Here is a 22,690-nt window from a genome sequence, read left to right on the forward strand (position 1 = left end):
AAGGTATTCAAAATGTTAAAACAGGGGCCGGCCCCGTGGCCGAGTGGTTAAGTTCGCGCACTCCGCTTTGGTGGCCCAGGATTTCGCCAGTTCAAATCCTGGGCCTGGACATGGTGCCGCTCATCAGGCCATGCTGAGGCAGCATCCCACATGCCACAACTAGAAGGACCCACAACTAAAAATACACAACTATGTACCGGGGGGCTTTGGGAGAAAAAGGAAAAAATAAAATCTTAAAAAAAAATGTTCAAACAGCTTACAGCATTTTACTTTCCATGTTTTATTCAAAAATAATTAGATACTTAAGTGAAGTACCTTTAATTCCCATAGAACTAAAATGCAAATTACAAATTAATCCTTAGTATAGAAATGTATGAGCAGGTGGAAGGATTAAAAGATATAACTTGCTTCTGCTAGAGAGATTTCATTATAGACTGCAATGAATCTTTCGTATCAGGTGGCTTTTGAAGAGACTATGGAATATTGCCAGTGTGTGTCCAATTTTGGAGTCATATTAAAAACCTAGTTTCAGTTTGTCTGAAATTAGATAATCTGGTTCGCCCAGTTAATAATATTCCTAGCAGCTATCTTTAGGTATAGAATAACAATTTTGTAATAGGGAGAAATAACCAAGCACTATTTAGTGTGTCTATTTACATAAAATTTTTGAATCATGAAATTAAGTTTTCAAAAAAAGCTGTGAAATATAAGATCATTTTGTTATTGTTCAGAGCATACGCTGATATATTCCAATGTGACAATGCACTTTAAGTTCTAAAATATATTTATTTATTTCTAGTTTTGAAACACAGATGTAAGATCATACTTATTTAGATTAAAATAAAGTCAGAGAAACACAAAGAATATAGAAAGCTAAGTTATTGCTTGGTAATAGCTACTGCAACTGTGTCGCAGACATTTCTACTCCTTCTATTCAGCCTTCTTATTTCTCTTTCTGGTTAATTCATTCGTATGGCACAATGCTAGAAAATAATATCCTAGAAAATTTGCCACCCTTTACGCTAGAGCATATGTTTGCTTTGCAGTCTTCCTTTTTTTCAGTACATAAAAATGAAGAGTATCACAGTATTCTGCTTCCCAGAAGTACCTTCTACATTTTTATTTTGTGATGTTTGTTTCTATCTTGATGTTTAATTGATCCCATGTCAGCATTTAAAATTTCAGGGCACTTGCTGCCACCATCAATAGTATCTTCACAAATGGAAAAGTATAGATGTTCTCATAGCAACTGTTCTGTTTACGTTGTTGTTATATGCATGCTACAAATGACACACTGAATTAAAAAAAAAATTAGAGAGCACATGGGGATGATGCGTTCTTCTCTACCTGCTCACCTTACTGTCCTGGAAGGGGATATGAGCATCAAGGAATTCTCCATTTTACCTAAGACTATACTTAAAGTAATTGGACATCCTTTTTTGATCTTTCTTTTCTGATGCACTCAGCACGGTCCTCATCACATCCACTTTGAAGTCCACTCAGTGAGATGGTCGAAGCAGAGGAGGGCATTCATGAGGACCCTGAAGTGAAATTCCTCCTCCTCGTTCCTGGGCCAGGGCCAGCTATTAGAAGTAATGTTCCTCTCCTAAGAGCTGTCTTTAAAAGAATTTGTAATTGATAAACTCCTTAAAACTTTTCAACCGTGTTTATTTCTCTCTCTGTTTTTTGTAGAACACGTTTGTGATGATTCTTTTGATTTTTGTCTTTCTATTGCCCACTTCACATCTGCGTAAGAGCTATTGCTTGTGGACATGGCCACCCACAGGAATTTGAGAAAGCCGAGCCTCTGGCCCCCAGCCTCCCTGGTCCCTCTGCCCTTTGTAGCACACCCACTGCCTCTGTGCTTGTGCATCATGGACTTTTTTTTCGTTTTGGAAGCACCTTAGGCTTCTTTGAAAAATATTAGCAAAGTGACCTTATTTTTCCTTATTTCTAACGTATTTTTATTAGGTTAGTGTTTCTACTCATGTACTGACATCGTTTTCTCTTTTTCTTCTTGTTTCTTCTCCTATCTGTTCTTCACGGTTTCTCTCTTTTTCTCCTTCCTTCCTTCTTTTCTTCCTTCTTTCCTTTCTTCCTTCCCTTCCTTCTTCCTTCCATCTTCTTATTGAATCTATTCAGATTGCTGGGCTTTTTACAAATAATGACTCCTTTAATTCTTGCTCTAGCCATATGAAGTAACCAGGAAAAAGATAAGAAAAACCTAAAATTCAGAGTGTATGAATTAAAATCTATACCTCAGACCATAAAACCTCACTTGTGAAGGTTCTAGATTACCTTAACATATACTATTCCACCTAACTGAATATACAGGGTAAAGTCTTTAAACAAAACAGCCACAGTTCAGTTTGCTCCTGAATGTGAAACTGTGAATGTTGGAGCATGTCAAGAAACTCAAACCACGGCAAGTACCGAGAGAGGGGAGATGAGTATAATATAGTGAAAACTCTTCAGAAGCAGGTAGAAATTCAGACGAAACCGTTGTGCCAGGCCAGGACTCTTGGAGCAATATCCAGATTGCACCCTGGATGCTGAATTGCTTCTGTCACCTGCTGTTTAGTGAATGAGGTGTTTCACTTTGATTGGAAGTTTTACCAGGTGCAGAGAGTCATAAAGAGATTCTAGTTTATTCATATGTGTTCTTTTCCTATCTTTTTTCAAAGAAGACAGTTAAGTTAACTGAACACATGTTAAAGGCTGACCAGCATTCAGAACAGTGGGGGGCAGTTCAGAAGCCCTCTTATCTGGAGCTTCAGAACTAAGCATTTGCTAGTTAGTAAAAACAGATTAAAAGAAAAAAGCATTTAAATTCTGTTTCATATCTCTTGGATGAACCGAACTCATAAAGCATTATTGATTTTTTCATTTCTTTGCTTAAACATACTAGTGAAGTTATCCAAGCATAGAATCCTAGATATTAACTATTTTCCCCAATATTATCAATCGTTTTCACTAATTTGCCTTTTCAGAGTTTTTCAAAGCTTATTCATGTTTTAATAGGCAAAAACCCCCTCTCCTTTTCCAGTCACATTTTAGCAATTATGCTTCATTAAATTACATCATTAAAATAACAAGCACAGCTTGAAAAAACAGATTGAGGAACAAACACAACAGACTCGTGGTTAGTGTGCAGCTCAACTGGCAAGAACAAGGAGAGTGAGCCTGACAGAACAGCCCAAAGCGCCGGGATGTGTGGAGCAGCGACTGTTTAACAGTAGGAACGAAGAGTATCAGTGGATCAGGTTGTTGGCGCTATGGAGATTGCTTAAGACAAGTTCTATTATAGCAACAAGGACCTGTCATACCGGAACTATGAGCTAAGCCCTGCTGGCCTGAGTTAGTCCTTTCATCCTGAAACACCTCAAAGGCCTTCCTCCCTAGGCACGTTCATGAGGCTTCCCATCACCAGGCCTCCAGAGAGGATGATAAAGATGCATTCCATAAAATACTTTATATTAATAGGATAATGTGAAAGAACAGGGAGTTCCAATTCCCTGTAATTTTTAACTAGAAGCTTTTGGTGATAATGTTCCTATCTTCTTTTAACTCAAGTGATGTCTTTACAGACTGGATACTTAGAACTGCCGGAGGCTCAAGTTATTTCTCATATCACACAAAAGGGATAATTACCTATTATTTTTGTCTGGGGCTGATCTGTATTGCCAGCACCCAACCAAAGGCCCTCCTAGGAAGATTGTCTTTACTGTGACCTGGGAAGGCATACTTAAATGAGCTTCGCTATGAACAATATTGTGGATAGAAAAAAAAAAAATCTCATTTTCAAATTTAAAAGTTTAAATACTATCAGTGCAAACTCATTATCTGGAAATTTCAAATAAATATCTATACTCACATACTTCCAGACTCTTCATGTTAGGGAAAACAGCTAATTGAATGCATGTTTTTTTTTTTGCGTCACTACCAGAAGTAGAATGTTAGTACATAAAATGAAATCTCTGTTAAGGTGAAAGTGTCATGAATAATGACAATTTATAATTTTTAGGTTACTCTAATTTTCTCCAATTACACATTTTCTTTATAATGATCATACAAAAATATTGTTGTTAATTCAATGGAAGGACAACTGTTATAGTCATGCGAAATACTCATTTCCTGAAATTGAAAGGTGCTTACTACAGTTTGGTGGTTCTTTCCTTAAGAGATATGCTTTTCTTTTAAAGTGTGAATATGTGCATATCTAATATACAGTAATACCAAAGTCCTCATGTTACATTTTTAGCAATTCTAATGATGGAATATGCATCAGTCTCATCCAGTCTAGCAGATTCTTTTATTACTTGATCTTTTACCTGATACTTTTATTATTTGTATGATAAACCATACCCTCATCATTAAAAGAGAAAAATTTGCACTTTTAAAATCTCTATACATTAGCACTTAGTAGTCAGTTTAAACAAACTGCCTGTGTTTTGTGCAAATTGTGTAAACATTGGTACACAAAATGATTGCTATAGAGTATCATTATTAAGTACTGTATATTTATATAGTACTTTAATGTAATATGCTATCTAATCTTTAAATCTGCATTTTTTTATATGGCAACTCATGAAGTACTGCTTGTGTGTGTGCTTCAGTAATCATGAAGTCAATGACCATGAAGTGTTTGATTTTAACATGATTTTCCTATGACTGAGTTATGAATCAGGCATTTATTTTCTTTGCTAGTTGAACTTGTTATAGTAATTAAACAAGAAGACCATTAGACTGAGCTGACTTTAACACCTTACCAGCCGACATCAGCAAACAGAAACCTAAGCCTATAAATGCCTCAAGGTTAGGAAATTGAAACCTAAGCACAACCAACCACCGACAGCGAACTAGGCTTTCCCAAATAATGCGGCCACTTAGCCTACAGCCAATCAGATATCTCCCTTGCTTTGCTGCCACCTCCTCTCTCTAAAAGTCTCCCTCCTGGCTCCTGTTGGTGGACTGCTCCTAAGCACTTTGGTTTGGTGCTGCCCCACTCAAATGAATTTTTGCTCAAATAAACTCTTAAAATTTTTAATCAGTTTATCTTTAAACAATCTTTATTTGGCAAATGCTTCCTAGAGTTTCTTCAAAAAGAATTCCTTCTCTTCTACTTCCCAAGTATTACAATATTTAAAAAACGGAATGCTTCTTTTTCAATTAAATAAAATAACAAAGCGGTTCCTTTTTGCAAACTGTGTTTGTTTGCATTTTATGTTTGGATTATTCTCATGTAGAGATACCAGCTAGCAGTCAGACCTACACGTGAATGCACTACTTAAGCATAACAACTTTTGGTAAAAAGTTTGAGGTAGAGAAAAACAATTAGCCATTCATAAAGCCTACTCTTAAAGCTAATTGCTTATTTAACACTGGTTTTTGCCTAATTACAACCATAAGCAATTTTAAGTACGTTATTATATAATAAATATGTTTGAAATGGTGATGCACTGTATTTTCTACTAGGGAATGAGTCTGAGAAAATACTTTTGTATATAACAGTTCTAATACATCAGATGGCCACACTTAAGTTGCTTTTCTTGAGGATAGAGGAGTAAATGGGAGGAGCCAATGATCCCTTCCCCGGCTTAGGATATCATTTGCCAGCACCGATTTGAGGATGAACATCTTTATTTCATGACATTGTTACTCATTCCCCACCTTCCTTCCCATTCCTTTTTCCTTAAAGAAACCCAACCTAGGAGAATTGATATGTAACCTTTCATTTCACCTTCCCTGTGTTGATTTACACAAGCGGCTTATTGGAAAGTGCGTGATGTTATGTTGTATACGTGTGTTTTTAAATTTGCATAAGTGGAATCGTATATATTTCATTTGGTTCTTTCTTTTTCAAACATTCTTATATTTTCTAGATAGCCATGTATAAATCCAGTTCATCACTTCTGACTCTTAGAAAGTATGTCTGTGTGTGTGTGCAAGAGCGTGCACACACGCATATGCATGCACACACTTACACATTTTATATTTTAAACTTCTGTTCCTCCAGGGATATTCACTTAAACTGCTCTTCTTTGCTGACGTAAAAATATTCTACAATAACTATATGTGTGCCTATATCATTGAACGCTCATGCAAAAATTTGGGGAGGGAAAATAGCCAGAAATAGGTTGCATAATTTTACTAACAACTAACAGATTGAAGTAACTATGCCAACTTTTACCCCCACCATCGGCAGAGGAATACTTGGTATCACCAATCCTTGATATTATCTTAGATTTTGTTTTGCCATTCCGTTGGCTGTAAATTGCTATCTTTTTATTTAATTTGTATCTATTTAATTGCATCTATTAAGTTTAGCTATTGTTATTTCCTTTTGTCTGAATTGCCTCTTAATGTCCTTTGCTCCGTTTTCTATTGATTTCTTCATCTCTTTGGGGGGTGTGTGTATGAATGTGGGTGTGTGTGTTTGTGAAAACCCTTCATATATTTCAGATCAGTAGTTCTCAACTGAATGCGCAGTTCATGTATCGCTTGTGGAAGCAGGGCTCCCAAAGACCCATTCAGAAGGCTCATAGGTCAACACTGTTTCCACAGTAATTCGAAGACTTTCTTTGCCATTTTCACTGTATTAACATTTACAGTGAAGCCACAAAACAATGGTGTGTCAAACAGCTGGTGCCTTCGCACAAATCAAGACAGTACCACCAAACCGTACTAGTACTCATTGTATTCATCTCCATGATGCACATGTTGAAGTGAAAAAAAGAAAAGAAAAGAAAATCCAGCCCATTTAAGAATACCTTTGATGAAGCAATGGTGATCATCAACTTTATCAAATGCCAATCCTTGCTATGTCTGTAGTATTCTGCGTGATGAAATAACAATTACACGTAAAGCATTCCTGCTGAGTCCTGAAGTACGAGGCGTATCTCAAGGAAAAGCACAGGGGAGGTTGTGTGAGTTGCAAGCTGACCTACTCCCTCCTTTTCTGAACATCGTGTTTACTTCAAAGAACAACTGACTGACCACGACTATTTATCCCTGGATATTTGGCAGACATGTTCTTGAACAGGAACAAAGTAATACTGCTCCATTAGGGAAAACAGCTGACAGTGTTTCTTACTAGTGATAAAATTAGAAATTTCAAGTGAAAATTAGAATTTTGGCAAAAATGTAACTACCAATGTGAGCTTGACAGCTTCCAGTACTGACAAAGGTTTTTCTAATGAAATTGGTGGTAACGTTAATGAATGTGACTTTTTGATAGTGTGTAACAAGGTATACCATTCTTTAAAGAATCTGCATAGCTCAGTGAGCCTGTGTTTGCCAAATGACCAGTGCGTGATGTTACAAGACCATGCATCAAAAAAGATCCATTCAAAGTGCGTGATAAACGAATGGGTTTTAACATAACAAATATTTAAAGTTTACTGGTAGATTTCAGATTCAAAGCTGCAACTAAAATTTAAGACGTTATTGCTGGTCAAGTTTTGGGGTGGTAGGAAAGAAGAATATATGCACTTATCTGGAAACGTTATTAAAATACTCCTTTCAGGGGCTGGCCTGGTGGCATAGTGGTTAAGTTCACAGGCTCCACTTTGGTGGCCTAGGGTTCGTGGGTTCAGATCCCAGGTGTGGACCTACACACTGCTCATCAAGCCATGCTGTGGCAGCGTCCCATATACAAAGCAGAGGAAGATGGGCACGAATGTTAGCTCAGGGACCATCTTCTGCAAGCAAAAAGAGGAAGATTGGCAACACATGTTAGCTCCCGGCCAATCTTCCTCACACATACACAAAATACTCCTTCCTTTTTCAATGACATGTCCGTGTGAAGCTGGGTTTTTTTCATATACTTCAGTCAAAAAATGTTTTTCAATGGATTGAATGTAGAAGCAGATATGAGAACCTACTTGTTTTCTCTTAAACCAGATATTAAAGAGATTTGCAAAAATATAAAATAACCTCTCCTCTGTAAATTTTTGGTTTTGGACAATATAATTATTTTAATAAAAATACAGTGTTTATGTTCAAATGTAATTAGTTTATTATTGTTGTTTTAAAATCAATTAACAAATATTTCTAAAATTTGTCAGTTTTAATTTCTAATACAATAAGCATTGATGTACAGATATAACCCACAAGGTGAGTGTATTTGCTCTTTGGGGCCTTCAATAATTTTTAAGAGTAAAGCAGTCTTGAGACCAAAAATTTGAGAACTAGTGTACCAAATAAGGCCCTGTCCTCTCAGAATTCTACTTCTTAGTTCTCTCCCCAAGCTGTTTACCTCCTGATGGAGAAGCCACTGTTAGCTAGTTTTTTGATTTTGCTTTCAGAGACATTATAATCATGTACAAGAAAAAATATGTGTCTATTATTTGCCCTTTACAGTAATATAAACAGGAGTATGCAATACATACTGTTCTGTTGCTGAAGTCTTAGAGCTCTTTTCACATAATTTCCAGATAATTGTAGATATTCTTCTTTGATACCACATCAAAACTTGACAAGCAGTAATTTCTTAAATCTTATGCTAAGATCTCTCTCTCCATTTCTTCTTATTCTTTAATTTTTTTGGTAAAGAAGATTGGCCTTGTGCTAACATCTGTTGCCAATCCTCCTCTTCTCTTCTTTTTTTTCGCTTGAGGAAGATTGTCCTTGAGTTAAGATCTGTGCCAATCCTCTTCTATTTTTTGTATGTGGGATGCCATCACAGCATAGTTTGATGAGCAATGTGTAGGTCTGGGCCCAGGATTCAAACCCGCAAACCCCAGGCTGCTGAAGCAGAGCATGTGAATGTAACCACTACACCACTGGGCTGGCCCCTCCCTTTCTGTTTCTCTCTCTCTCCCTCTCCTTCTTCAGCCCTCCTTCATTCTTGTTTTGTTTTACAACTGAATAGTGTTCCATTTTCTGGACTTTTCCATAATGAAATGACTTTGACCCCTATTGAGAGACATTTTAAATTGTTTGAAATCATGTTCTGCTATATGGCACTGCAGGGAACCACTTTTTACCGACATACATTGGCTACGTGTGATTATTCTTATAGGCTACACTCCTAGAATGAAATTGCTGAGTGTAAGAAAGTGTGCACTTGTCGTTTTGTCTCACATCACTAAATTTTCCTTCATAAAAGACTGTGTCATTTATACTCCTATCAGGAATGTACAAGCTTGCCTATTTCTTTACACTTCGGCTAATAATCAATTTTTGTACTTTTTGCTGATGTGAAAGGTGAACTATAGTATCTTGAGGTAGATTTAATTTGTATCATCTGTAAGATAGACTATCTTTTCACGCATTTAAGATCCATGTGTTTCCTTTGATGTCAACTAACAAAATCCTTTGCCCATTTTTTTTCTGTTGGAGTGTTTGGGTTTTACCTAATATATAAGATCTCCTAATTTTTTTGATTAATCAATTATTTGCTTTAATATAATTTGGAAAATATTAATCCCAATTTTTCGTTTGCATTTGACTTTATTTTGCTTTTTATCTTAAAAAAATGTCTACTTTAATATGATAACATTTTGTGTGTGTGTATGTGTGTGAGGAAGATTGGCCCTGAGCTGACATCTGTTGCCAATCTTCCTCTTTTTGCTTGAGGAAGACTCTCCCAGAGCTAACATCCATGCCAATCTTCCTCTACTTTGTATATGGGATGCCACCACAGTATGGCTTGATGAGCAGTGTGTATGTAGGTCCACACCCAGGATCCGAACCTGTGAACTCCGGGCTGCTGAAGCAGAGCATGCGAACTTAACCATTACACAACCAGGCCAGCCCCAATATGATAACATTTTTAAAACTAGCGCCATGATTAGGTAATCATTTTCATCTCTAAGGCTATTTTTAATTCTATATTTTCCTCTGGTCCTTTTGTGGCTTCTTTCTTTCTTTCTTTCTTTTTTCATTTAAGTGTTTAATTTACCTGGAATTTACTCTGGGGTAAATGACAGATATTGATCTAAATTTATTTATTTGATGTGTCTACCAAATTGTCCCAGCCAAGTTATTGAATAGTCTCTCTTTTCTCCACTGATTTAAATATCACTTATTTCATATGCAAAATTTCCTTACATAGTGGGATCTATTTATTGGTTTTCTATTCTGTTTTATTGATCTGTCTGCCTTTATATGTGCCAGTGTCATGCTATTTTAATTATTTATATGACATTTTCCATTGATAAATGCTGAACTAGATTAATTATATGTTGATCTTATATTAAGCAAACTTGCAGAACTTTTCAACTGCTTTTTATTATTTGTTGCTTCTCTTAATTTTTCAAAGTAAATTGTTACATCATCTGCCAATATGGGCAGTCTCTATATCTGATCCTGTTGCCTTCTGGAAAAGGTTTTATAACTTGTCTTGCTTCCTCACTCGTTTATCTTCAGCTGTGTCTCTGCTTGAAATCACTCCACGGGGAAATTTATTTAGCTTAACTTTACACTCCTCGATATTTCCAATTGATTCGTATTCATATATTTGTTCCTGCCTTCTGTTTCAAACACTTTTTTATCTTTTTTGGGATTTTTTTTTTTTTTTAATGTTGAAGTCTCAACCTGTCAATTCTATTAGATTAGTTTTTTCTAGTATTAGTTGTGGGGTTTTTTTCTTCTTTTGATTACAGTGCTTGCATTCTCAGAGAGTTTGTGATTAATTTCTTGGCTAGTGATATCCCTGGATGGAAAGAGGAAACCCACATCCTAGCTTCTGCTACTCCAGGTGGATCGAGTTGGTGCAAAGAGGGTTCCTCATGACAGAGTTATAATCTCTGCTCAACCCTAATGTTTCCTTTCCTGGAAAAGACCTCCCCAGCCCCAGACGCTGCATTTAGCAGACTTCCATTCCTCTGTTTTACTTCCTTAGTGCAGATGAGAGATGAAGAGTGCAGAGGGGGAAACACTCAGGCCTGTTAGTGACTGCAGGCTCCTCCTTCCAGCCTGGCCCGCATTTCACTGCTGCCCCCCACTGGCAGTGGGCTGGGACTGGGTGAATCAGGAAGGAACCAGACAAGCAAAATGAGAATGAGACATGGCATATCTAGAAAGCTCTTCCCAAGCCTGTCTCCCATCATCAGCCCTTGGAGTTCCCCTCCACACATCCCAGACACACAAACACACTGGCATCTCAAAAGCTCCTTTGTTCCTAAGGGGGTTTCCCATGGTTTTTTGTGTTAGAGTTGGATAAACCTCAGCGCCTACTCAGCAACGTTCTGACCTGGAGCATCTCCAGGGCTGGATTCGGGGGAGAGGTCCAATAGCCCATGTTAGTTGCTGTCTTGTCAGGAACCATTAATTTTCCCTCTTCTCCCATGTTGAAGCTAATGGTTAGATTTACACACACACACTTAAACATATTAGCCCTAAGTGTCTTATTAGTACATAGCTTTGAAAGTTGTTTGTAAATTTCTTTTTGTTTGGTTATTATGATTATCAGCTCTTGTAAATACAGTACACCTCTCCAAATCCAAATTCCCTCAGCTTAAGTGGTTAAGTTCAGCAAACAGAAAAGGAATGCTCCTTTTAGCTAAAAACAACAAGGACTAAAAATCAACCCAAAACACAAATGTTTAAAGAGCTTTCTAGGCGGCAGGTGTTATTAAATTTTTACATCTACTGTATCATATAATCTTCATGTGATAATTCTATTAAAATCCCATTTACAAAGAGGGGAATTAAATTTCAGAGAGTTTAGACAAATTGTCGAGGCTTATATGGGTGGGAAGTGACGAGAGCCAGGGCTGACACAGTGGGTCCTCGTCTGCCTTCCGCTTGGCCTTAGCCTGGGTTCTAGGCATTCTGCAGCCAGACTATGTTTCTGAATATTTATATTCATGCAGGGGACACAGTTCACTCAAAATACCTTACAATGTAGTTTCGTTTTTTAAGACTGTACAGTGTACCTACCACTCAGTGGAACAATAATTTTTCTGAAATCAGATAAATGAGTGAAAATATTTTATTGCGTATCCAAACATCCATCAAGCTCAGGGAGTAATTTTGGAATTTCTGATGGAATCCCCAGTATGCATTTAACATAGTGTCTGGGATGGTTCATACAGGCAGAATAAACAGAATAAAAGACAGATCATCTTTTAGCCAATGTTATTTTACAAAGAGATCATAAAATAATGTTAGAATGGGATGAAAGGGGATTATTTGCAGCAAGTTTTGTGTGAAACTGTTTCTAAAATCATCCTGTAACCTTCTTCCAAGTCTTAGTTTGTTTCTAACAGCAATATAGATTCCTGGTATTGACTTTGAGTGCGACCATGACGTGAAATCTTAGCCCTTTTATGTTGAATTCCTTAATATCCAAGCTTAATAGTGCCAGACACATGAGAACTCAAAAAGTCTAATACCTAGTAACTGTTAATAACCCCAGAACCTTTAACCTATAAATCACTTTTTGGTTTTTCTTTTTTATTTAATGAAAACAGCACTGATGTTTAATTACAAATACCTGCTAAATGGAGACACAGCCCAAGCTGGGTGCTGCTTTACTGTCTGGAATTCCAGCTCCCTAAGGTATACATTCTGAACTTGTAGATGTTAGAGCAAATAGGAATCTTTTCAAGCATCATTTCTAATGACTTAGAGAGAAACACATTCAAATTTTTATTTTTTGGTGTTAGTTCTACAATTTAAGCTCTGGAAAATTAGTCTATAGCTCATGAGCCAAAACTACAGCAGAGATAATTTGACCTCTTACAAGAGGGGTAAACAAGATCATTGAAACAAGGGAAAAGATCATTGAAAAAGGAATGTTCTGCAGAATCAAGTGTGGAATTTGGTTTCCAAAGTGGGAGGAAACCTGATTCCAAGTGTCCCCTGGTTATGTTGTATCTATTAGGAATGTTTAGACTCTTCACCGATTGTCACTGAGCTAACAGCTGTAGCAGTCTTCCTCCATGTTGTGTGTGGGACAGCATCACAGCATGACTTGATGAGTGGTGTGTAAGTCTGTGCCAGGGAGCCAAGCCTGCGAACCCCAGGTCGCCGGAGCAAAGCCCGTGAACTTAACCACTATGCCACTGGCTGGCCCCTCCACCCCAGTTCTTTAACTCACCAAAATTCCAGGTTTTCTTTACACATGAGTAACATCAAGAATTGCCTGTGAGAACCATTTGTGGGGGAACCTCATGACTTTCAAAGAGGGAGGACGAGACTTGGGGAAACTAGGAATCAAAAGGAAGGCGACCTTGCTTGCCACATTAGTAAACTTCCAAAAGCTAAAAGGGTGCTGACTCCATGCAGGATTCAGGATTGCTCATACACATTAACACATTTAAAATCTATAAATCCAAGGAAATAAAATATTGTAGACCTTTTAATAAGTCTCGGTGTTTGTCTGGGGTGGGAAAACTTTAAGCATTGCTTTCTTCGTTTGGATTTTTAACTCTTGAGTATGTGACATGAATATATATGTATGAAACTGATTATGGGGGAGCTGATTTCTTCATGCACATCCTCCGCCTTTTCAAATGTTCTCTATCTCTCAGAGTCTCAGCATAGAGTAAGAAACCCTAATCACTTACAGGAAGTGGAAGATTTTCTGGTTTTCTCTGCAAAACGGTCTCTGAATTATAACTTAATATTATGATATCAGACATTTAAATTTTTCTGATTTGTGATTGGTGCAGAGGGAACTTCACAGCAATTTGTCAAGAACATTGAAATAATACCTTTCTGCTAATTTAAGATTTTATAGGCATCATAAAGACATTTTAAAGTGAATGGAACAATTATTAATGTTTGCTATATATGATGAAAATGTTTTTCTTACATTGTAGCATTTCATTATTGTATTTTAAGGGTCAAAAGGCGCTCTCTGTTTAAATATGAGAAGAATATTGAAAATTTTGTTAAATAACTATTACTCTTGGAATAAACTATTGTAGGGTGATTTGGAATGAGGAGAAAATACCAGTTAGAAAGTCTCCATATGCTGACATGAAGAGAAGAGCAATTATTTGGTGAAAACCTCTCCCTGACCCATAGCGGAGACTACAGTATGGAGACCCAGAAACTGAAGATATTTGTGTTTGCTTTTGGTATTTGTCATCATCGGGGCCTTTACTTGCTCTTGTTCTTCCTAGTACTCAAAGATCTCAGGGAGATTTTCATTTTAAATGGAAATTTATTGAAGCCTAAAGCAATTGAGACACATTAACAATTATGTGGATGGTAGGGTTTAACAGTGACATCACTGAGGTTATTTTGGCAAGGTTATATTACCATTTGTCAATTTACTAAGTCATACCTCCATATCATAGCCAACCAAATGTTTTCTATTCTTAAATGTTTGGGCACCCTGTCCTTTTCAAATTTTGTTCACAAATATTGCTTTATTTAAAAATAAGTATTCTAGTAGAGAAAGATTTTGAAGCTAAACTTGATATATATTTAATATTCATCTGAAAAAAGTACAGAAAATTCTCAGCTATTTGTATTATTTTAAATCTATACTAATAAAACAAAAATGTTCCATTCCTGAAATTGATGCTGTCTATGTTGTCATCCTGAAAGCAATAAATTTACCATTGGTTATGCCTTGTCTCCTCAGATAAATTTACAAAGAAAAATGAGAGTTACTGGTGTGATTACCCAAGGAGCCAAGAGGATTGGAAGCCCAGAGTATATAAAATCCTACAAAATTGCCTACAGCAGTGATGGAAAGACCTGGGCAATGTACAAAGGGAAAAGCACCATTAAAGATGTGGTAAGACTGACTTAACATGTTTAATTTAAAAGTAAAATCCTATTAATAATCATTGATTAGCAAGTGACTACAGCAGAAGCCTTAAGTTGTTGAAAATGAATTTATGATTTTTTTAAATTAGAATAATAGGGTGAAGGGGGTAAGGAGTTTTTCCAAGTTATAAATGTATAATGGCCACTATTTAAGACTTTCTCAGATTTTAATTGATGGTCCTGTAAACACTTCGTCACAAGATTAGCATAGTCCTGTGCATAGCAATTAAGTTTATTTTAACAATAGTCAGCTTTGAAGTTCGTTTTATTGCTTTAACATATTAGCTGTCTCCTTAATCAAATAATTATGGATCAAAGCTTTTATTTTTAAAGGAAAAATTATTATTTTTAAAGAAAAGTATGAAATGATGTAAAAAATGTGTATCTTTATATACTTCATACTGGAAGACAATTTTGTTATTTAGCAGAATAAAATATTTTAGAGGAAATGGATATAATGTTCAGCATCTCCTTTGCCTTTTCATATGATAGTCTCAATTTTTTATTAATTTTCCCCCATATTTTTAATTTAAAAAATATCAGACTTTTGTTCATCCCATTTAAAACCAAATCAGTAGGCTGGACTCTAATAAATTTTATTAAATATTTTTTTAAAATTACCTTCTTAAATGAATTTAAATAAAGTTTTCTGATTGCCCCGTTATATGAGGTAAAATCAGAATGAAGTTTGAAGGAATTAAAAATAACACATTTTATCACTTAATTTTTAGAGAGAAACATAGTTTTTCACTGGAGATATATATGAAAAATTATGAGTCTCTTATGCACTGATCTGAGACTGACTGGTAAGGAGGTAATCTTGAGGAATCCAACCCTAAAGCATCATAAATCTGGTCGTAGCATGAGAGAGACTGAGCGATCAGGAAGCATGAGTGAAGACTGGTTCCTGAAGGAAAAAACCCAAAAAACAAAACCTTGTGGATGCTAAGTAGCAAAATGGACAAACCTAACTTAAATTGAAAAGTTTAAGGTGCCCATTTCTCAAAGAAAAAGAGAAGCACTCCCCTAGCTCTGAATTATTGGTCATAAAATTGACAAGATCCTCATAGTAGAGTATACGTTATACCAAAGGCCACAGTGGTTTATAGCTTTACTTAGGATTTTATCTATAGATTTTCTATTCCATGCTGTTGGCAAGGTGCTTCCTAAATGCTCCAGATCCCCAAATTATTTAATCCAATCTTTGAAAGATTATGTTGGGTAGGATATAGGGTCAATGTATGAAAATAGGTAAAGAAGCTGTTGCAATTAATTATCTTAAACTCTACATTATCTCTTTACACAGGTGTTCCATGGAAATGTTGATAACAACACACCTTATGCTAACTCTTTCACACCCCCCATAAAAGCTCAGTATGTAAGACTCTATCCCCAAGTTTGCCGAAGACATTGCACGTTGAGAATGGAACTTCTTGGATGTGAACTATCGGGTGAGTCTCATATTATCTATGTCTGTATTTTCTTTAAAGAAAAAAAGAGAACATTTGTATGTAGTCTGCTACCAACTTGCAATTTTCCAAGACTTGTAGACATTCATTTCTTCTACAAAATGTCTAAGGCATGGTTCAGTGAGAAACAGTGTGCGTGTGTGCATGCGTGTGTGTGTGTGTCTAGGGATAAAACAGTTCTAAAACATGCTACAGAATAGAATTAATATAGAAGGGGCAATATATTTCTTTAAGTGGTCAGAGAAAGTACAACACATTCTCACTGGAAACTTTTGTCAAATTTAAATGTCGCGGTGTTTTTGGTAGTAACTGTGATTTATGTTTTGTGACAAAAGTTCAGTAAAAACTGGAATCTGCCTGACCTCATAAATTGCAGTTCCATTTAGGCTATATGGTATAGAAAAGTAAGAACTTGGTTTTGGGTTTGATTTTTGTTTAGCTTTTATGAAACATGTAAATTTATCATTCCTCCCAAAGAGACGATACTTCGTTCAATACCAAGATGGCTACTATAAATTCATTCTTGGATCATTCTTATCTACCAGTTTGCTGATTGTACAAACAATGGCTATCCAGCTCAAAGATAATCCGTCAAAGGACTCAGAGTTAAATAATTCCTGTCTCCCAGGAGCATCAGTCCTAGATAGAAAGATGAAGACTTAAGGTGTGGAATTCACCGTGGTCCCGTTTCAATATAGCTAGTTTCTGAACTAAGCAGAAAATCTTGTCTAGATGTTTCCCTGTGTTTTATTTTCAGTGGTTGTTCTTATAATTCTAGCATCAACAGTTACAAACTACTGTTGCCACTGTGGCCTGAAATTATTTTGTTCAAACAACTGTGTTTTGAAGAAGACTAAAAATTCATGTGTGCCCTAGTTTTTAGCATAACTTCCGAGTACGAAAGACTTTTATCAAATTTACAATAATACCATTTAGTTAAAAATAGGAGGACTCATGCCTGCATAGAGACAGCTGAGAGCTTTTTATTCTTGCAAGAGGTTGTGTATAGGTTAAAATGCATACTTTCTATCTGTTTCCATTCTTAGGTTTATTTGTCATGGCCGAGAAAGGGGATGATTTTTAAGCAAATAGAAGTTACTATCAGAAAACAAACAAACTTTAAATGAACCCATTATATTTAAAGGAATTGGATACATTTGGCCACATGCATGAATCTATTTTAGAAATCATATTTTCATATTATTTATGAGTATCTTTTATGAAGCAACCCGCATACAATTTTAGTGCCATTAATTATCCTAACAGGGATGTTTTCCTTATTTTGATAATTTGAACAGGCTTATTGACTACCAGTAAATCTCAGCAGAATTATTGCTGTAGGGTGTTTATATTGCATGTCACTATATCACCACAGGCCAGTGTCATCCTTAAGTCATTCATCATAAAGCAATCAAGAGGAAACCACAATATGATGAGGTTTGCTGCAAGCCCTGTGGTTTTTAGTTGCTTAACATCACCTTCCCCAGTTTTTCAATCTTTTGATTCATGAGGGTCAGCCTCTCCTACAGTTACACTCCTAAGGTATGAATATATTTTACTTTCAAGCTTGACAAGAGCTTACACCTGACACTTTACAGATTTTATGTTCTCAAAAAGAAGCTGCATCCCATCTCCCAACCCCACAAAATGATTTTGAACTTGTATGCAGAGAATAATATCTCTCAATGGATGCTTTTAAAAGCTAGGGCACCTCACTATAGAAATAAACAATTTCGTTGTTAATACTTCATTTTGTTCATGTGCTATCCATGCTGGTAAAAGAATTAATTTATACCTATGAAATCATATGGTTGAGAAGGGGAATTTGTGGAGAGGCAAATTGGCAGAGGTTAGCTATAACACTTGGAAATAAACAGTAATATAATGTACCAAACTATTTCCCACAATCCAGTGCAACACTGTAAAGCCCAAGGCTGCCTTAGTGTATTAAATAAACTGTTACAGGATCTCACAGCCTGCCCAGAAGATCAGCAGTTAGTCTTTTCCCAGACACTTTAAAAGAAAATCCCCTAAATTCTTTCAAAGAGATATGATTTAAAATGTTTAGAATGAAATGGATCACAAATGTAATTAGAGGGGGAATAGTCGTTCATTCATTCTTTGAATGCATTATGCAGCACTTCTTCTGGGCTAAATACTAGACAACAGAATGGGTATGGAAAGAATTCTATGACTATGCAGAAATGGCAATGGAAAGGCATCCCTTTTCTATCCAATACTTCAATACTACACTATAGAACAAAAGGAAAAAAACAACTGCCGTTCCTTTTCCTTTGTATCTCTTCAGCAAGCCAAGCAAAGTTTTACAAAGACTCCAGTAGCAGGGTCGGGTGGTGGGGGTGGTGGTGGTAGTAATAGAAGAACAAGTCAGAAATCTATAATGCAAGCAATGCACGTTACCTTAGAACAGCTTGGAGATATATGGTATGCCATTAAGACTTTAGAACTTCCTAGAATGTTTGAGATTTGTCATGAGATTTTTCTCCTCCAGAATTTATATTTAAGATTTAGAGCTATTTTTTTCGTAGGGTATAGGGTATAAGGGACATAGGGTATAAGTCTCCTACCCCTGAAACCCAACAAGACTTGTGCTAAGCCACACAATTGGCTAACCCTCCATGTCAATTTTTGTCATGTTTGCATAGAATAGGCATTTCCTAGAAGGTGGAGGTGAAAGCAGACATGGAGGAACCTCAAGAAGGAAGAAGTAATGTAGATGAACTGGGACAGAAAACAATTAATAGTAGTTAAGAATTATTTATCAATGAAGAGTTCTAAACCACCTCTCTTAGAGGTTGGCCTTAGAACGGCCTAGTTTTAGAAACTGCAACCGGTCATAGGGTATTATTCAGTACTCACTGATATGTTGATTTGGGGACTTAATATTGTTTTCTGTTGGAATGAGCTTTACAGAAATAAGAAAAATAACTAACATTTACTGAAGGCTAGCTATATGTCAGCACTGTCTCTAAATACTTTAGATTTATTAACCAATTTCTTAGAACATTCTTTGAGGTAGTTTCTATTATTATCATTATTTTACAGATGAGAAAATTGAGGCACAAACTGGTTAAATAATGAGTACAAGTCATACAGTAAGTGAGGGACCAGTAGAGTATGAGGAGCTGGCAGTGATTGGGGAAATCTCCTCTTTTATCTTGGCTTTCTTAATGATTAAACTTACCTTGTGTGTTTCTTGGCCAAAATGTAACAATTTTACATATGGAAAACTCAGCCACTGGATAATATGATAATAGAATCGTGCTTCCTATTACAAGTTTTGTGAATGGAATTTTGTCACAGTTGCAGTTCAAGATTGGAAAATCATGTCTGTATGTACGCACACACACACACGGTCTTACAATGACAGACAAACCCAAATTTTACACCATGTCAAACCTGAAAATATATGTGGCAGATCTGAGACTCTTCCAAAAATATCTAATACTAGAGGTTATTGAGTATGATCAAAATATAAAAATTTATAAAAAGACTTGTCCAGTAATGGGCTTTGCTGGAATTAGATTATTTTCTTCTGTCATCTTTTGGTTTAAATTCCACACTTGCACAATGCCTGGCACATGGTATACATTGAGTAACTATTAGCTTCCTGCCTTCTAGAAGGAGCCACGTTGGTGCTATAAGAATCAGTGGTAAAGATGAACAGACGTTTCTTAGAAAAGAAAACGCTGTCCAGTTTAGAATACACCATTGGAGCAGTTTGTGAAAATGACTTTGTACTGAGAGAATTTTCATTTGCTGTATTATGGAAGCAAATAAAAGAAAAACAAATGTACTTTGTGAGAAAATGTTCCATTTTTAAAGACACAGTGAAACCGTTGAAAACCAGAGAACAGTCATGAGGCTATCAGTAATGAGACAGGAGAGAGCATTTCAGCATTGTTTTCATTTTGCAAAATAATCTATCACAGAAAAGTAGTTTGAATTGTCTGTCTTGTTTTCAATTTTTCCAAAATATATTGAGACAGAACAGCCTGAATTGGCTATCTTGTTTTTCGATTTTGTTTCAGATTTATTTCTGATTATAGCCTTTTTTTGAATTTAGACGCTCTGTCTTTGGGGGAATGAATAGCATTATGCTTAATCTTCTCTTGCCTATCCAAAATGAACACAGAAAACTTTCAGGGTGATAAATTATTTTTCTCATGGAGCTCTTCTCATTTTCTTTCAGGCTGTTCTGAGCCTCTGGGGATGAAGTCAGGACATATACAAGACTATCAGATTACTGCCTCCAGCATCTTCAGAACTCTCAACATGGACATGTTCACTTGGGAGCCAAGGAAAGCTCGGCTGGACAAGCAGGGCAAAGTGAATGCCTGGACCTCCGGCCACAATGACCAGTCACAATGGTTACAGGTAATATTTTCAAAAACTGTTTCACCACCCACTGCTCCTCTTCCTTAGAAGATTTCCTGTTGGTTAAGTGCTAATTCAAATGCGCCTTCCTCTTTGGCTTAACTAAATTGGTAAAACAAAAATTCCATAGGAAGCTATGTTCGTGTGCTATTTTTACTCTGATGTTGATTTATAGATGGAACTGTCAGATTTGTGCAGTAGATTGTACCAGATCACACTATGTATAGGTCAATTCCATCGATTATAAGGACATTTGCATTTTACCTCTCATCTATTCTAATGCCTCGTGTCAGTATCGGTTTGAAAGTGTCACAGCTGGACTTCAAACAGCCTGGAAATCATGCCACTGACCTGCAGATTTTTCCCATAGAATCATGACTCTTGCCTTATTAGCTCCTTATCTGTGGTTGCTAAGCAATGGAGCAATTTGATTACATTCTCATATGTGAGCTTGCTTATGGAAGGAAAGCATAGATACTTCAGAGTCCGTTTATTATTTGCAAATGAAGAAAGGTCACAGTCAGTGCTTTTTACAACAATCTTCTCAAAATGCACTTATTTGTGGAGTACTTTTAAGTAGGCACAAATTTGTTAATGTCTTCTGTGGCAAAGAAAAGTAAGACAGTTTAATTCCATAATGAGGTCATTTTATTTGAAAGAGATGAGTTCTACTCTTAGTGATTTTTATGCTATATCCAAGACTTTCAAAACTTTGGTAACTCATTGCATTTCTGGAAATCATGAAATCACTTGAAATGGCAAATGCCACCCCTCATCAAACCATGTTGCCCCATCTTGAATGGTTCTCACCAGTTACCGGAAATCTCCATTAGTCTCTTCTTGGTTTGTTCTTCACTTGGCCTTAATTTTCCCTATTTTGGAAGATAGAAATATGCATTTTTTTCTTGACTTTCTCCTGAAATTCTATCTGGATCTTTATTAATCTGGCGCTTTATTGGGCTGTTTCATTAGCTACCACACATTGTGGATAATTTGTATGTCTTTCTCCTTTTACTATTCTTAGAGCTTTTTGAAGGTAGGTTATATATATATATAAGTAATATAAATAAAAAATATACTTATCATCCCTGAACCCAGCCTGATGTTCTTGTCTTGTATGAGCAGTACTTACTAAATTAAATCATTCAACAAACATTAATTTGTGATGCACCTATGAAGCATCACATAGTGTGATAAATAGCCATGATACATGAGCGAGCAACAATCTATTCATGCTTTTAAGATAGTACCTCTTCCATAAACCATTCCTTTTATTTGGTTTGCATGACACCATACTTTCTTTGTTTTCATCCATCCTCTGGCCACCCTTCCTCCGTGTGTTATCTTCCTGCCAACCTGACTTTCACCAATCCACACACTCACATTAACTAATTAAGTATTGGTTATTTCAACTACTGAAGAAAGATTCAGCTACTCTAAAATCATTTCATTTCTCACCATCCCACTGCCACTTCCATGATCCAAACTTCCACCATCTTTCACGTGGGCTTTTGCAGAAATCTCCTAATGGGCCCTCCTGTTTCTGGCCTCACTCTCTAAAAATCTTTGTCCCAAATTTGTAACCAGTGTGATTTTTTTTTCTAAAATGCAAGTATGATTCTTTTACTCCCTTTTGTAAACCCTTCAGTTGCTCCCTACCAGCCTCAGAATAAAGTGCAGATTCCTCAATATAGCTTGAAAGTCTTGTCATGATTTGGCCCCATTTCATCTTTTACTGCACTCTTCTAAATTTGCTTCATTTTCTCAAATCAAACACCCTCTCTCTTCCCATTCCTTTATAACTGTCCTCTTCCTAGAGGAAAAGAATGGAAAGAGCACCTCTGCCCACAGCATCCCCAGTCTTCTGTTGATTAAATCCTTCGGCTACAGTTTAGATGCACTTTCCCCTGTGAAGGCATTGCCGTCAGCTCCATCTCATGCCAAATCTGGCTTCAGTTCCCTCCTGTATACAACTGTGTTGTCTGTAATTCTGTCATGGTAGCATTCTCACACCGTACTGGAAATTGTGTTTTCATGCTAGATTGTTTGCTTCAGGAGGGGTGAGACCCTGTCTTTCTGACTTTCTCAAC

At 36.4% G+C, this 22,690-nt stretch overlaps 1 protein-coding gene across 2 annotated transcripts in view; it reads left to right on the top strand.

Moving 5' to 3' along the window:
- The window catches only part of EDIL3 (EGF like repeats and discoidin domains 3), a 381,208-nt gene that overhangs the window by 265,188 nt on the left and 93,330 nt on the right, over positions 1–22,690 (top strand). For both annotated transcript variants that reach the window (XM_001504634.5, XM_003362850.5), the window contains 3 exons: positions 14,546–14,701; positions 16,040–16,184; positions 20,416–20,600. In XM_001504634.5, the coding sequence (XP_001504684.3) occupies positions 14,546–14,701; positions 16,040–16,184; positions 20,416–20,600 (486 nt within the window). The remainder of the gene's footprint in view (positions 1–14,545; positions 14,702–16,039; positions 16,185–20,415; positions 20,601–22,690) is intronic.

The sequence above is a fragment of the Equus caballus genome, chromosome 14, assembly GCF_041296265.1.
Source record: "Equus caballus isolate H_3958 breed thoroughbred chromosome 14, TB-T2T, whole genome shotgun sequence".
Taxonomy (NCBI): domain Eukaryota; kingdom Metazoa; phylum Chordata; class Mammalia; order Perissodactyla; family Equidae; genus Equus; species Equus caballus.